This window comes from Camellia sinensis, chromosome 3 (assembly GCF_055761805.1).
Source record: "Camellia sinensis isolate YWXY chromosome 3, ASM5576180v1, whole genome shotgun sequence".
In the NCBI taxonomy this organism is placed as follows: domain Eukaryota; kingdom Viridiplantae; phylum Streptophyta; class Magnoliopsida; order Ericales; family Theaceae; genus Camellia; species Camellia sinensis.
In genome coordinates, this window is record NC_138963.1 from 223280055 (window position 1) to 223298272 (window position 18218).

The 18218-nt window shown below is 34.9% G+C and overlaps 1 protein-coding gene across 4 annotated transcripts; it reads right to left on the reverse strand.

Moving 5' to 3' along the window:
• Positions 1 to 12395: 12395 nt before the first annotated feature.
• On the reverse strand, positions 12396 to 17309 carry LOC114284321 (putative serine/threonine-protein kinase PBL21). Of its 4 annotated transcripts, XM_028227221.2 has the most exons (7): positions 16960 to 17219; positions 16583 to 16670; positions 16459 to 16494; positions 16119 to 16303; positions 15833 to 16022; positions 13799 to 14190; positions 12396 to 13354 (listed from the first exon to the last, which is right to left on the reverse strand). In XM_028227221.2, exons 2-7 carry the CDS (start codon positions 16668 to 16670, stop codon positions 13085 to 13087), a joined length of 1161 nt encoding a protein of 386 aa, XP_028083022.1. In that variant the 5' UTR covers positions 16960 to 17219; the 3' UTR covers positions 12396 to 13084. The 4 variants fall into 4 exon arrangements, with proteins under 4 accessions (XP_028083022.1, XP_028083021.1, XP_028083024.1 ...); XM_028227220.2 differs by having other exon boundaries at positions 16583 to 17309; XM_028227223.2 differs by lacking the exon at positions 16459 to 16494 and having other exon boundaries at positions 16960 to 17155.
• Positions 17310 to 18218: the final 909 nt, after the last annotated feature.

Below are 18218 nucleotides of genomic sequence, written 5' to 3' on the forward strand. Positions count from 1 at the left end.
TTTCCCCAGCCTTCGTTTTTGGACAGTCCCTCACAAAATGGCCTATTTCACTACATTCGTAACAAGCCCCAGATGCTCGACGACAGACCCCGAAATGTGGCTTCCCACAACTGGAACATATCGGCTTAGTACCACTCTCTTGTCTTGGGTTGCTTGAACTGTCGGCGTTCACCTTCTTCTTGGTACCAAACTGCGCTCGGCGAGTGTCATAACTCTGTCTTTTCCTCTGGTTCTCTCCCGTACCCTGGTATCTGTTCAAGTTGGCTTCGGCCAGAATAGTTTTGTCCAACACTCCGGCATAAGTCGGCATGTTGAGCATGTTGGCCCGGTCTTGTATCGGCCCACGGAGTCCACTTTCGAACTTCCTAGCCTTCATATATTCATCATTGACCATCTGGGGTGCGTACCTTGCCAACTCTGTAAAGGCACGGTCATATTCAGCTACTGTTCTACCGCCTTGCGTAAGAGTCTGAAATTCGGTAGCCTTGCGATTCCGAACACTTAAGGGAAAATGCTTGGTGTAGAACAATTCTAGAAATCAGGTCCAGGTCAAGTCTGGATTGCTTTCTCGAACCATCACCCACCATCTGCGGGCGTCGTCATCTAGTGTAAAAGCGGCTAACGTCACCTTCTGGGTGTCGGTGCTGGGAAAGATCTCGAACAACTTTTCTATCTCCAAAACCCAAGCCTCGGCCTTCATCGGTTCTATGCCCCCTTGGAATCTTGGTGGCTTCATTTTCTTGAACTCCCGGATCAGAGCTATCGTGCTGTCCCCATATAAAGCTGGCTGTGGGGGCACTTGTGGTACTGGAAGAGGTGGAGGTGGAACTACATTCCGGCCGTTTGTCTGCTCGGCCTGAGTCGATGTAGCACTAGCGTACTGCTGTCTTGTCTGTCTTAACTCGCGGGCCAAACCTTCAACTAGCCTCTCCAGCTTGTCTATTCTGTCCTCCGACTGATCTCGGCCAACTGGAGGTCTACCTCTCCTCATGATGCTAGTTGTATGCAAAAATATGGCTTTTAAAACAAAGTCAGCGAACAATCACGTAGGCAAGTAACAGTTAAGCATGTCGAGACAATGTACAACTTGTTCACATAGCAAGTAATATGATGCAATACTAACTTCCTTCTAAGGGGAAATCCTATGCTCTTTAGGACTCAAAGTGTGTGAACAACGTATACTAAGGAACTTGTGCTCTGATATCATTCTGTCACGACCCCAAATCGCCCCTAGTAGTTTGGTGCCGTGATGGCCAGTAATCCGTGATTACCGAAGGCCAACTGCCAAAATTCACACACAATCAGAGTATAGATATAGGGGGCTCACAAGTGCGGAAGCAATAATCTAAAATATAAGTGGTCCATAAGAGCAGTGCAAAAGTAAAATGAAATGGCATACATCTTTTCATAGCCTTACAACTTGGATTCAAACAGAAATGAAGTACAAAAATACATCTTACATCTTGGAAAAAGGCTACTCGAGCCGACATGTTCAAAATACATAAGCTTCAAAAATTGCCGACATAAACAAGTATACAAAACACGCGTCTTGACCAAAAGGCTTCTCAAGCTGACGTATGCAACATACAAGTATTACAAATCGAGAAGCATAATTTTCAAGACTGCCGACGTAATTACAGGTTAGGCCGACATAATCAAAATCCAAAATAAGCTCCAGATTCACATCTAGGCGTCGCCGCCTTCTTGCTCATCACCTACATATATATAGAGAGGGTGAGCTTGGATACTCAATGAATGGTATAAATAATAAAGGGGTTTGCATGAATAATAGCCGAAGTCCTTTCAAACATTACAAGACAAAACTCTATATATATATACAAGGAATGGACCTCGCCCATCTAACAGATCTTCAAAGTTTCAAGGGATACTTACTAGCATCACATATTACAAATAATAACATTTCGGCAAACATATCCACGCAGTAACCGTTCGTGGCAAAACAAGACAAAGCAAGATAGGCATCTCAACAAGGGTGCTACGAAAGTTTAGAGTCCTCTAGCACAAGGGACTTTCAAGACAAGATGTGCTGCGAAAGTTTAGAGTCCTCCAGCACGAGGGACCTATGTTACAAAGGCTCGTAGCCCTTTAACACTAGAGTACAAATCAAGGGTGCTGCGAAAGTTTAGAGTCCTCTAATACAAGGGACTTTCAAAACAAGGTGTTCTGCGAAAGTTTAGAGTCCTTCAGCACAAGGGACTTTCAAACGAGATGTGCTGCGAGAGTTTAGAGTCCTTCAGCACAAGGGACTTTCAAAACAAGGTGTGCTACGAAAGTTTAGAGTCCTCCAGCACAAGGGACTTTCAAACGAGATGTGCTGCGAAAGTTTAGAGTCCTCCAGCACAAGGGACTTTCCGAGAAGGTCATTCAAACAAATATGATACGAGATACGAAACTAAGGACAATCATTCATGCTTAACAAATATCTTTCAAGACAAGCAAAGCAAAGTTCTTCAAAACGTTGATATCATAACTTTATCAGAAATATCACTCACCTTGCTCTTCAAACGTCGGGGTCAAGGCAAGTCCAAGTCCTGACAATACATGGCAAAGTCCATTGAATGCACTACTCAAAATAAATCTAGCACACATGCAAATGACCTCGGCATTCATCAAAAACTAAGTCAATCAAGTTGCAACACAGTTTCTTATCCTTAGAAAAACACGCTGGGCAACTACCAGGTCTAGGCCGAGGTCCCACACCTCCTTGCCAAGGTGTAGCCTCAATGGCCACATTCAAAAGTGACGTCGGGAAAAGTCTGGGTTTCTCTCTTGATGAGCATGAAGAACACAAGCATGAAAAACTTGAAGAACATGAACATGAGGAAGATGAATGCAAAGATCAAAACTTGTTATACAAAAGCTGAGATTTCATGCTATAATTACAAAAACGTGGACCTGGGTACCCACACTGAATGATCTTATCAAAACAAACACAAATGCACGAGCTTCGATGTAAACTTTCGGATCAAACGAGGCTTTTCTTCAAAACACATGAAAATCGTTTTCTCTTTCTAAGACCAACTTTAAATCGATGAATGGTGTGCAAAACAGGTTTAATCGTGCAATACAGCTAGATGATGAAGAAGAACAACAAGAATAGGTTAAGATTCTAACCTCAAAACTCGAATCTAACGGCTCAAGCTCTAACGACTCAAGCTTGGACGTCACCTTCTCTAGCTCAAACTTTTCCTCCTTCTAACTAGAGCTTCTCTCTCTAAAAAGGCAAGATTGATACAAAAATGAAATGCCTCACATGACAAACACTGACTTAATCCCTCTGTCGGGACACGTGGCATCGGCTGATTCACTCAACTCAAAAAGGTGACTGACTTGACAAGACAAGACCAAGACAAAGCGTACTCAGCAAGCTAGGCGGCACGAACACACCGGCAAATAACGACAACGGCTAACAACAAGACTCCGGCAATCAAGGGCCAAGGACAACAGCTTGGAAGGACAACACTTGACTAAACTGTGCCACACCCTGGCCTAGGTGTGCCACACCTCGGTCTAGGTCATACCATTCCAGGAACAAAATCACTCGTGCAAGGATCAAGGATCTAGAACGCCTAGATATGAACATCTTGGTCCAGATGATGCACATCTCGGCCTAGGCAACGCGCACCTCGGCCTAGATGGTGACATCTCGGCCAATATGCCAGGGCGAAGATCGGGGTCAACCAACGGGGTTCTAAGATAGTTCTAAGTGACAAAGGTTTCAAAGGTGCCTAGGCTTCAGACGACCTCAGCAACACACCAGGCAAGAACAAAGTATGCAAGCAATCATTCAAGCAAAACAAGACAAGATTTGCAAATGTAAATGTTAACACAAGATCGTTCATAAATGTATGCCAGTATGACCAAGTCAAAATGAGGGTTGTTACACTACTCATCATGACTCTTAAAAGAAAAATTATCCGTCTTGATTTGAAAAAAGGAAAAAGAAGCAAAGTGTCAAAAAATTAGTTGAGTGTCAAAAAGGAGCTATTGATAAGTTCTTTATGAGTGACAAACAAGCAGAACAATTAGTTAAAGACTTGAATAATGAAGAATTTGAAACTTTGGTGAAGAATGAGAATGAAAATTAGGTGGATGAAGAAGGAAATGGAAAATTTGGGATTGTGGAAGCCAATCATGATGATACGATGAATGTGAAATGTGAGCACTCAAATATAGATGATCCGGGGATTTGAAAAATAATTGACCAAAATTTACGAGATTTTTAAGTCAAAAGAGGTCCTGTGACAAGAAATTGTGAGTTTAACTTCCCTAAGGATGATTCTTCGAGGCATAGGCATTTCTCACTTGTTCGTTACATTCGGCATTTACCAAATAGAGAAAATTTTGATAGGAAATGGCTGATATACTCAGAACTTTTGGATAAAGTATTTTGCTTTTGTTGTAAGTTGTTTAAGCAAGAGGGAAATAAGACTCAATTGGCTACCGATGGATTTAAAGACTGGAGAAATATTGGTGAGAGACTTAAAGGCCATGAAAGTGGTAACGAGCACATTACTTGCATGAGAAAATGGATTGAGTTGGAGGAAAGATTGGGAAATCATCAAACAATAGATAAAAGTATACAAGAACAAGTTAACAAAGAAAGAGAGCACTTGAGACGGGTTTTATTGATGATAATTGTAGTTGTGAAAACACTTGCCAAGAATAATTTGCCTTTTGTGAAAGCCATGAGAAGACTTATGATGAGAGGAATGGAATTTTTTTAAGCATAGTTGAAATGATTGGCGAGTTTGATCCAAAAATGGAACAACACTTGCAGTGGATAGAAAATGGTGAGATTCATTACTATTATTTGAGTCACAAAATTCAAAACGAAGTGATACAAATGTTGGTCGGGGAAGTCAAAAGTGCAATTTTGTTGATAATCAAACTAGCAAAATACTTTTCGATCATACTTGATTGTACTCCGAATATAAGCCATCAAGAACAAATGTCTCTTGTTGTACGACGCGTGAATGTTTCAACAAGTCCAATTACGGTGAAAGAGTTTTTTTTTTTGAATTCTTGAATGTGGATATACATCGGGGATGGGACTTTTTGATAAACTTCAAGAAGCGTTAGTTAACCTTTAACTTGATATTGGTGACTTCAGAGGGCAAGGATATGACAATAGCTCTAACATGAAAGGCAAAAACAAAGGTGTTCAAACAAAAGTACTTCAAGTAAATCCTAGAGCATTCTATACGCCGTGTGGTTGTCATAGTCTTAACCTTTTGCTTTGTGATATGGCCAACTCTTGTTCTAAAGCAAAAACTTTTTTTGGTGTGGTAAAACGCATCTATGTATTGTTTTCAACCTTCGTTCAACGATGGGCAATTTTAAAAGATAATCTAAAAGAAGGCCTCACGGTTAAGTCGTTGTCGTAAACACGTTGGAAAAGTCACATTGAAAGTGTTAAACCACTAAAATACCATGCTTAAAAAATAAGAGATGCTTTCGTTGACTTGTACAACAATCCTACCATAGATTCAATTGCAAAAAGTGAAACTAAATCCCTGGTAACTGATGAAGTTGAGACTTTTGAGTTCTTGTTTAGTATTGTAATTTGGTACAATTTGTTATTTCATGTGAACTCTGTTAGCAAGTTTCTTCAAAGTGAAGCTATGGACATAGCAGTTGTTGTAAAGCAGCCAGATGGGCTTGTGAGAAGGTGGTTTCATGGAGGTTATGGTTGAAGTTAAAAAAAAAATGGCAAGTGAATTGAGAATTGGACCTACATTTGTTGAAAAGCAAATCATTTCTAGCAAGAAACAACTTGAAGAGATGACCCAGTCGGCTGAAGAATCCTTTAGAGTTGGTTACTTTTTCTATTTTGTTGATCAAGCCCTTTGTTTACTCAAAAATAGGTTCGAACAATTCAAAGTATATGAGGCAAACTTTGGGTTTTTTTTTTTTTTTTTGTCTTGAAAGAGTGCAGTAATGAACCGTTTAAGGTGGGGTGTGTGAACCTTGAAGAATTTTTAAAACATGGTGAGATTTTCGATATTGATGGAGCTCAAAGTCTTGAAAGAGAGATTGCCAAAAGAAGTCAATAAACCAATTAAAGTACTCAATCATCTGCAGTTGATGGCAAATTGTTTCCCAAATTTATGGGTTTCTTATAGGATACTTTTGACTATTCCGATTACAGTTGCATCGGAGGAAAAAGCTTTTCAAAGTTGAAAATGATCAAAAATTACCTTCGATCAACCATGTCACAAGAATGATTGAATGGATTAGCATTGTTCTCCATTAAAAATGATTTTTCAAAAAAACTAGATTATGCAAGTATGATTGACTTATTTGCTCCTAAAAATGCAAGAAGAGCGAGGATCAAGTGATACTTATTAGTTGTTGTAATGTCATTCTAAATATTTTTTTTGTGATTCTGACACAAATCTTGTCCTTTACCTTTAAAAAAAAATTTCGTTGAATGAAAAAAAAAAATATGTGAAAGACCACAAATGATCTAGTGATATTTGTTAGTTGATTATCGACTCTGGGCCCTAGAAATCTCAGGGTCGGGCCTGAACAGAGGTAGTAGTGAAGAAATGCGATATAGTAACAGTAGATGGTAGTGTTAGGGGAAGGGGTAAACCTAAATTGACATGGACTAGTATAATAAATAGATATGTGAATTTTATTAATTTGATTAACAAAATAGTCTTGGATAGAGTCAAGTGAAAAAAAAAGATTCATACAGCCGACTCCAATTGATAGGACTTAAGATTTGATTTGATTTTGATTTTGTACTGGCTTAAAGCATCAGAACATCTAACAATCATCTAATAACAAGCCCTAAGATTTGCAATTTATATGTTTGACTAGATTTATCACAAGGGGTCCAAATTATTTATGCTCTAGAGTGAAACTTTGCCTTCTAAAACTGTCTTGGCTTAAAATAATTACTTTGAATACATAATATAAATTTAAAAAGTTAAAAGTAATTTTTATCTATATATTTTAAATTCTGACTATTCTTTTAACACATATCATTGCCATAAAATCTTGAAAAGATTTTAGCAGACAGAACGCAATGAAAGTAAGTGGCCGCGTCAACGAAGCGAGGAAGACCCTCTGTTTATATTTCGCCAATCCAAGAATTGGGTTTCACATAGTGCTTTTTTTCTTCTTTTGTTTTATTTATTTATTCATTGTTGATCAAATTTTGCTAGAACCATTGTTGCCACTCACAACAATTTTTATATTCATTATTTATTATACTCCTAGGGCATGTTTGATTGGAAGGATTAAAGCATGGGATTAGAATTATTAATCCGTGGGTCCAATCATCCTATGTTTGTTTTGACATTTTGGTTTAGGACTATTAATCCAATGGATAATTAATCCAACAAATTTGTAGGATTATTAGTAATGGGGTAGGGGTAGGATAGTTAATACCACACTATTAATTTGATAGGATTATTAATACCTCACTATTAGTATTGTGAATCAAACATGACGCTATATTTTATTTGCAACATTTTCTTAGGCAAGTTGTTTGTGGCACTTTATCCGAAGTTTGGTATGATTCCAAGTTACATTCGAGGTTTGTTTCCCAAATCACCTTCTACTTTGCAATCATAAGCTTTTTATTCACACATAAATAAAAAGACAAGAAGCTTTTCTTTCTTCTTCTTTTTCTTTTTTGTTTTGTTTTGTTTTTGTTTTTGTTTTTTTTTTCACAACAAATAGGTATGTTATCACATGCAAAAAACAAATACGATTACTCCAAAAGTTTTGTTAATGACAATTCAATGTATTGCTGTCACTAATGTGAGAATACATGGGATTTTTTTATCTAAAATTTCTGTTTATTTGTCTTAAAACATTCGTGATTATTGAATTATATAATAATCTCAAAATAAGTTTTAATATTCTTATAGTATGTAACTTTTAACTCACATTTTTTTATTAAAATTTATATTCATATAATGCTCCGATGAATATTTTTATGTGTTGAATATCGACTAAGAATTAACATGAAGCACTACAATTGCTTTCATATAATATAATACAATAAATATGACCAATAATTGGAAAAACCTGTGTCTAGGTTCTAACTCTTCTTGGGATTTTTTCCTTTTAAGTTTTAAATGTTATGACTAAACTAGATTCAAAGTTTCTTGCGATAGGAGTACAACACTATATACATCAATATTATTTTACTTAATTACTTTTTCATTTATGTACTAACATGTTTTTGGAAATGCTTTTAAAAGCAATTCTAAGGTCTTATTTGGCATATGGATTGGGGTTAAATGAGCTAATAAAAAGATAAAATAAATTAATTTAGTTAATAAGATAAAATATCATATCTAAATTATAATCATTTTTTTTCTCACAATTATTAAATCAACTATAAAAAAAGACGGCAAAAGTTTATCCCAAACAGAACTTTTTACACCAAACTAAAATAGTTAAAAAATAAAAAAAGGCAAACTAAAAAAGTTTATCCCAAACGAAGCCTAAGTCTAATAGGTAATTTGCGTAGCAAAAGTACACAAAAAAAACAAAAAGAAAAAAAATAAGATTTTGTATTTCATATAAACCATTTTGTCTAACATGTATTCCGATAAAGTTTTCTACTTTTTAAATTAGTTTGTCTAGTTTGCAAGGCTCTTCAAATATAACTAGTTAAAGAGAGAATAAAACAAAGTATTTATTTTATTACTTATCCCGTTGAAGCTCCGTAAAAATGTTAAAAATATTTTTAAATTATATTTAAATAAATATGATTGAAATATAATTATATATATATATATATATTTATATCTAAATTTATTATACGAACGCAATCTAAAGAAAAATGCTATAAATTATAAATTTTTTATTAAATTAATGATCAAATATCTCACATAAATGTTGAATCTATATGTATGACATTTAATTATTTATTTAATAGTAAATTTTATATCACTACCACTATCTCAACCTAAAAACTACCTTTTGAGGCCGGAGTGGTGGCCAACAAGCACCAAGAGACATGATAATGATAGTCATGCATGGACGCAAAGTCTCTTCTTATCAGAGAAGTTGATTCCTAGGCCCTTTTCACACTACAACCAGTTCAGAGTACAGAATAATCTACAAAGACATGATGAAGGGGCCCTCACAACCAGTTTTTTATAACAAGTTAATGATTGTGGTGTGAACTGTCTATTAGAGCATCTCCAACGGTTCATTTAATGTTTCATTAAATTTGAGTAAAAAAATAACTATTTTTTCAATTTGATACTTCATGCTCCAACGATTCATCAAATTCTGTATCAAATCCTGTGGGTCGACTGGTTGGTCGACCGATAACTATAAATATATATATATATATATATATTTTTTTTTTTTTGCTTGCAGGTGGGTGACTCTTGTGGACATAATTTACAAATTTGTGGGATTATGGAAATTCATCAATTGTTTTGTTTGCAGGTGGGTGACTCTTCAGGTGGGAATATGGAAATTCCGCTGTTTTGTCTTCATCCTTCCCAATTCATCCAAAGACTTTGAATCCATACGCTGTTTTGTTTGCAGGTGGGTTACCGGTTGGTTGACCGGCCGGTCGACCGGGTAGGCAAAAATATATATATATATATATATATATATATATATATTTTTACCTGTTTGAACCTTTTTTGACCGGTTTGAACCTACTTAATTTAAAGGAAACCGGGCGATCGGTTGGTTGACCGGTGTACCACTTTCAACGGTCAGTAACAGTGATTTGGTAAAATCTGTGTCTTGATCTCAGTTTGATGTCTTGTTTGCTGAATTCTCATTTTGGTATGACTTTGGTGCAACCGTTGGAGCGTGAAAAAGTGGGTTTTTCACCAAAATTTAAATTTGATGCTGGGTTTGGTTCATCATTGGAGATGGTCTTACATATCTAATTTATTTATCATGCGATTTGTGATCTCTCTCTGTAATATTAAAATCCAAAAAACTTTTAAAAAAAATTAAATTAAATTCCAAATTGAAATGCACGCTATAGCATGTCCGAAAAGACCTTGGACCCATTCCAACCGGCCTGATTAAAACCATGTTTTCTTTCACAGTTGCAAATTAAATGAAAATTTATTATTTAGTACACCTGACTATAAATAAATTTGTGTTGAATGCGACGAGGTCAATCCGTCTGAATCGGTGTGGACTGGATTTCATTAAAGTGGTTCTGTCACTTCCAAGCACATTTACTTCTGAATATTTTGGGAGAAAAAAAAATAAGAAGAAAATAATAAAAGCATCTCCAATAATTATTTTAATTTGTAGATTAAAGTTGTGTTATATGATAAAAATAATAAAAGTGAGCTCCAATTTTGTGTGTCAAAGTATTTGTTAATTTAAACAGTAAGTGGGTCATTCCATCATACAGTTAAAATGTGTTTTAAAGTGAAAGAAATCCATTTAAATATGTATTTATAATAAGATAAAATAATTACTTGTTATATTTCAAAAAAAAAAATATATATATATATATATATTGGCCCCATCCACCGTAAATTCAGTGCCTATATATATACTAGGGGAGTTAGCCTATCCGATAAGTATACTTAAAATATAAACTTTAATTTTGAACAAAAAAATATATCTTCTATGTTATTTAAGTGGTAGCAGTGTTTTTTATTATGTCAATTAATGATCATAGGTTCAAGTCTTGTACTCCTCTTATAACTATTTTTTTTTTCTTCTTTTGAATAGAGAAATTGACACTTAACAAAGGAGAGAAAAAGATTTTACTATTTTTTTTTTCTTCTTTTGAATAGAGAAATTGACACTTGACAAAGGAGAGAAAAAGATTCATGAAAATCAAGTGAATCGTTCACTTTTAATGATAATATATATATATATATATATATATATATTTTAATCTCTAATTGTGTTGCCATAGGTGGCAAGGCTCCTAAACAAAAATATTTGACAAGAGCTCCTCGGAGATGCCGCAAACAGTAACAACAACTTATTACTGATGCATTATATTATTAAACAATAATAAAATTACATATGAAATAGTGAACCTACTACTCGAATATAAATTTACATATTCTAAGATAAATTATGTAACCTTCACATATACATAGTGAAGTTTATTGTGCTCACATCATGATTTGCTATTGAATGATTATGCATGTCAATTATAAGACGGTATCACCATCAAATAATATCTATATATACATTTTTTTTAATGAAAACTATAATTAATATTTTTCCATTCTATAAACACACGTTTTCAAAGATATTTCGTTACAGTAATTATATCGTATTGGGAGAGTACCATGTTAAACTGTGTGACCGACCATCCAATAACAATGGCAAAAAAAGTTTACATAGCCTAAAAACAAAAAATGATAGACAAATCACAAACCGTCATAAAATGGACACAGACAGGGTCACTTGCTGCAACAGTAACAGACCCATTTTAAGATTTTTGCCTTCGGAGGGAGTATGACCAAGGCAGAAGACCAATGTTTTTCTTTCCTTTCCCCCTTTATTTTGTCTCCAAAAATCTAAAATTCAATCACGAAAAGAAAGAAAAAAAAAATTAAAAAAAAAAAATTACAGCCAAAAAAGGACACAAGATAGTATCAGACATTACCCATAATTTCCCTAAGTTGGAGACGAGGACATGAATACATATAAATATAAGATACACATCCATTACATAAGGAATATTACTATTTTCTCCTCACACAAATCATTTACACCTGCTAGTCTACAGCTCTGAACAATTTTCTTTCCAATTTAAAAGGGAATCCTATCTAACACACCAAAACAACTGTAAATTTACACATTACTACTACATTCCACCGCATGGAAATAGATTTTTTTTTTATTTTAAATTTAAATAATTATTACAACTGTGATAACAGAATACAGCAGTTATATCCAATCCTAGCACAACATGATGACCCCTGCACTTGTAGAGATCATAAATTAAGTAATTTTTCTTGATATCATGAAGTTAATGTGAATATGAACCACAAACATAAAAGCAAATCTCTCCTGACAGACAAAAAATAACCAGAGTATTTTAACACATAACACACAAGTAGACAATGTAATATACTTAATACACACAACATGAATGAGAACCATATAAATACATATAAATAGGTCATGTATGTGTGCATGTGTGAGTGTTCCAAGAGTTGTAGCTCCTGTCCAGTTAAGCTTTTCGAATTTGTTGGACACACGCCCGGATGAAGATATATGGCTTAAGGATTTCCGAGCATAAATGCCTTGTGTTCAATAAATTATACACTGACGGGTCCTTTCCCTGACATGGTGTGCTATTACCACTGCAAAGCCAGAAAGGACACAAATCCTCCATATACGTAGCAGGTCATGTGGTAGCTAAAATAAAAAGGACACACGGAAAGAAAGAAAGAAAAAAAAAAAAGAGTTTTATTGCCAAAGCAATTGCAGGGAATATACAACTGTCAGTAGAATCCAAGCTCACTTCGGACAATTGTATACTGCCACAGCACCAGCTGAAGCTCATAAAAGATGGTGTACACCAAGCAAAATCCAGATAATTATAACATTGTTCCAGTCTAAACACAAAACATCAAGCATTAAGATCAGCAAAGACTATGAATACAGCTTCGTAACATTTGCTTTGTTAGTGCTAAAATGAACACCCTAGTTTTTTTGAATATATATATATATATATATAACAGTAATCTTCCATCAAAAAGGTTACACAGAAGGTCCAAAATAGTTTCAAATCTGTTGTTTTTCATCCCGCTAATTTGAACAAATTTTTTTGGCAGCAAATATACAGACAGATGGCATGTCAGTAAGAAAAATAGGACAAACGGCATCTTTTGTCCTCCACTTGAATGTCAATGAGCGCAAAAGCATAGATATATACAGAGCTCTTCATACCTCATGCTTCCACCAGAAGACTAACTCTTTTCTTTGATTCGTCATGCTATACATAGCCTTCTGAAACCAAATTATGCAAAATCCCAGTATGTAGAGGGTTGGTGCCTTCTAGTGAACACACTGATACAATAACTTGCACCAACCACCTTCAGATAAAGAAAAAAAAGCTTCCAAAATCTCATTCTCAAGAAAATGAGCCATTGTTCCGCTGCAAAGGTGATGGTGATTGGGGAGAGCGGGGCACACCTCTCTGAGACTCTTTATTTGTTTGAGAGGCCAAGTACTCAAGTGCTACAACAATGTCACCAATGAGGGGGCGGAAATTTGCTTGATCCTGAAGACACATTGCAGCAATGGCAACTGCGTGTTGTAAACCACGGACAGGAAAGTGTCCTTGTAGAAGGGGATCAACCAGCTGAACAAACTTCTTCCTGTCCTTTAAGAAAGCACGAGACTGCAATAAATGAAAAAACTAATTTGAGAAGCAGAGGTGCATTGAACTTACATACTCGGAAGTTGATATTGGATAAAAAATTTGGTTTAAAAGTGCATCTCATTACAGGCAAAGAAAATTTTATTATTTAAATTCAAGGAGCACCTTTAAAATCATAGTTATCCCATTTTAAAGCATTCAAGAGATGGTAAAATTACCTGTTCATATCTGTTTTAGCTATTGAAAGTATAGATTAAAAGGGCCAGTCAGAAAGGCCAATCAAATTATATAAGAGATCACAAATCAACGTAAGAAGGCGTAGTGAGAGCACAGACAAAACAACTAAGGCACCGCAGCCACATAAAAATAAAGCTAGTAGATTCAAGAATAGAAAGATTCTGAGAAGCCCTATTTAAATGGACATCAAGTGATTGAACATAAGGAAATGCATATATTTCAACCCACCCAAGTAACAAGGTTCTGCTCTCCTGGCTTTTTAGTGGCATCAATCACCTTACGCCCAGTGATCAGTTCCAACAGAACGACACCAAAGCTATAGATGTCAGACTTTAGAGTTAGTTTACCACTCATGGCATACTCCGGGGCACAATACCCGTATGTTCCCATTACTCGGGTTGAAACATGAGTATTGTCTCCCACAGGACCCAGTTTAGCAAGACCAAAATCTGAGAGCTTAGGATTGAAATTTTCATCCAACAATATATTTGCAGATTTCAAGTCGCGGTAAATAACTGGTGGATTTGCTTTGCAATGAAGATACTCGAGGCCCCGCGCTGCACCAACAGCAATCTTTATTCGTGTGCTCCAACTCAGTGGCTCTTTATCAGGTTCAATATCTGAGAATAGGACGAACCATCTATGTCCAGTTAACATATGCCAGTAAAAAGTTGTCCAACTGTATGTTTTGTGAGTGTGCTTTTATGGTGAATTCAGACATCAAGCAAACAAAAAGCATTTAGAGACTAAAGAAAAACACACTCATTGTGCCCTGAATTTTTTTTTCTTTTTTAAAAAGCAAACTGTGTTTTTAGTACCAAAACAGGAATGGTGTAGCTGACCATTTACATAGTAATGCATAAGAAAGAAAACAACTCAATAGGGTCTTCCCATTGAAGCACTACTTGTCACTATGGGTATCCCTACAACTACTAAACCTTATTAAAGTCATATAACTGCTTTATAGCTAGAAAGTGTTCTCCTCCTCTACTACATTAGTTGTTGGCTTTTCATCAGCCATTGTGCGCTAATGCTCTACTATTTTTCAGCACGTTTCTTCAAATAATAAGGTAGGCGTTATAACTATAAGTAGCTAGCTATAATAACGCTAGCATTTTCCCTTATTAGTAAATGGGCTGCTAGTTGATTGTTGGTTCTTTCTTTATTTTCCTTTTCTTTTTCCTCTTTTTGATTATATAATTGAGAAGCAGAGCAGAATTCACATCAGTTCTTGATGCTAGCCTCTGCCTGTAAAATAGTGTTTAAAGTAGACCAAGTAAGTGTATTACATAACCAAAAAAAACAAAAAATACACAGAGCAAGCATCTAAAAAGATTTAAAAATGAAAAGCGACTTACATCGCATGATTATAACTGTATCTAGAACTATAATGCTACAGTAATGAGTGTAAATTTTGAAGGAAAATATTTTCTATTTAATGACAGGACTTTTTTTAACTCAAATATAAAAAGTAAAAAACCTACATGTGGGGCAATTGAATCGATTCAATCTCTCCTCTTGCCTGATGTTGCAAGCCTGACTATGAATTATTTCTCAGTCAACAATATTCCAAACCAATTAACAAGCCTTTGTGTTTAATTGGGGATGAGAAAACTATAATACATATTATATTTGCAAGCTCGTGTAATAAATGGCCATCAGCCATCTCTTGACCACAACAACTAATCTAGATCATTATAACAAAGCTCAAATCCAAATAAGTCAAGCCAACATCAATATTCATAGCAAGTCTAATCAAAATAAATAGAATGTAGAAGCGAGTAAGAAGATTTAAAGAAGAAATATTAAAAATAAAAAACATAAATGGATTATTTTATTATTTTTTGGTTAATAAGAACACACAACCACGTCGGAACTAGCATGAACCTCACACCTTCCCCTAGTGGCCAATATACAAAATTTTCATTACAAGGATGGAAAGGGGTATATGCATGCTTGCAAGCATCTAAAATCTCACAAACTATCATCTCCCTCAACAAATGCTTGCAATTTCAGTCCTATTTTAATTTCCTTAAACTATTGTTCCCTAAACCAAATGCTTGTAATTCACTTAAGAAAGAAGCGACCATATTTAGATAAACAAAATTTGAAACAACAATTCATACAATTCAATGCTTGCGCTAACAACCAATATTTCAGTAAATTTGATGAGAATGTTCAAATAAACAAGGACAAATTGATTTAAGTAAAAGAAATAATATTCATTAAATTTAAGGATTGCATTTCAAAGTCAAGTATTACCAAAAAGATGATCCTCCAAGCTACCCATCTGCATGTACTCATAAACCAAAAGTCTTTGATCTCCATCAGTACAATAGCCAATCAAGGTAACAAGGTTGGGGTGGTGCAATAGACTCAACATAAGAACCTCCACAATAAATTCCTGGTTCCCTTGGACCCCATTGAGATTAAGTTGTTTGATTGCAACAATCTGCTCAGAAATTTGCAATGTAAAAATAAACCCCCGTAAAATTTGTTGATTTTGAATGCAAATTCATGAAAGAGAGGTTTGAAATGCAAAACTTACATGCGTTGATTCTAGGCAGCCCTTGAAAACCCTTCCAAAACCCCCTTCCCCAATCAAATTAACCTCCCTAAAGTTTCTTGTTGCTGCGGCAAGCTCACGGAATGTGAAGCTACGTGCCGCATTGGCCTTTTGGCTACCACTTACCCTGCCTCTACCGCTCAAAGTACTTGTTCGACTCCCATGTTCTGCACATAAACGCCTAATTTGAAGCAAAATAAACAACACCCAAAAAAAAAAAACACAGAAAAAATGCCTTGGAAACAAAAAAACAAGTAAAAATCTATCAAATTTAAGAGTTATTGAACTTCAATGTCACGCACTGTGGTTGCAAGAATCTTACCAGTAGCACTGGCATGTGGGTTTGCCCTCCCACAAACTGCCAAATCCAAACATTTGGTTAAAAGCAAATTGTCTGGGAGAAAAAAAAAAAAAAAGAAAAAAAGAAAAAAAGAAGAGGTTATAACCTGAAGACTCAGCAGAGCGAGTGGCGGAATCGTCGTCAACATTCCTGACATCCTTTCGGCGAACAGTCAGGCAAGAAAAACAACCCATCTGTGTATTGCAAGAGTGAATTTCAGAGTGCCAGAAAGATGGAGAGAGAGAAACCACTTGAATTTGTGAAAACCAATTTCATTCATAACAAAGCAAAGTGAGATTGTACAGAACAAGTTCAGAGAGAGAGAGAGGAGGTTGGTTATCTCCTCTCTCAATTGTAGAGATGGAGAAAAAAGCAAACCCTAGGGGAAAGCAGGGTAGTCTGAGAAAGAGAACTACATGATCACAAATTTAATCATAAAAATAAAGAAAGATGAAGAAGCAGATGATCAAACAGAAACCTAACCCTAAAATCGCTGCGTTTGGATGTTAAGGATTATGAGTGAAAGATGAGTTTTTTGGTTAAAATCTTAGGGAACACTATGAACAGAGGAGTGGTACAATTAAGGGGGAAGCATTTTAATTTTAATTTTAATTTTAATTTTAAGCTCTCTCCCTCCCCTATTAGCGGCAATTAGAGCGGTGGACTACTTTTTTCTCTCTATCTATCTTCTCTGAAGAAGAGTTTTTGTTTTGGAGTTTGGGTGGGTGGGTGGGTGGGTCCCCCCTGCGGAGGGTGGTGTGGTGTGGTGTGGTGTGGTGTGATGCATTTAAAACCCACTGCCTCTGATGATTCTTCCACAACAAGGGCAGGTCGCTTTCAATCTTCTTCCCCATCCATGCCCCCGTCATTTAAACCTTTCTATTTAAGACTATTTTAAGAAGATAATTAAAAGTTTTTTTTTTAATTTTTAATTTATTTTGAATTATATTATTTATATTTTTTTATGTATTTTTTAAAAAAAATATTAAAAAAAGTAATTTTTAATGATATTTTCAAAATAATCATTAATTATCATAAAAAAATAATATACAACTTTACTTTTTAAATATAATAATATGTAAATATAATATTTAGTTAATAATTAGAGAATATATGATAAAAATATATATTACCTTAAATATATTATTTAAAAATTAAGTCTAATTTTTAAATTTATATAACAATATTCCTTAATAATATTTGCAACCCCATTCTCTCCCTCAAGTCAACTATTGTTTGAAATTTTGGGATAATTGTTTAATCACCGACGTGAGTTTGGACAAAATCTAATGTTTGCTTTGCTCCGGTCCCCAAATCTGGTTTCACGTGAGATTCTATTTCAGAATAATTTCACCAATAGTGTCTATTATTTCATTATTTATTGTTGAGAATATCTTGTCATTTTAAAATACAATTGTTAGGTCTTGTTCATACTAACAAATCTAATATCAAATCCAACATTAGTGCCAATGGTTTAATAAAATCTAAAACCTTTCATTTTTGGAGAAGTATTTATACGATTACTATTTAAGCCATGTCTAGATTGGAGTGAAATCGATGACTTATTCTGTAGTGCTTTGAATTTTGAGACTCTCTATAGCAACTTCTGTATTCCTACTAGGCCCAACAGTCATGTCATTTTTTTTGATTAAATTATGAATTGGAAATTTATTCCTTTTAAAATGGTGTACTATATGTATTCTTAGTCATATTATTTTCTTATTTAATTATGACATTATTAG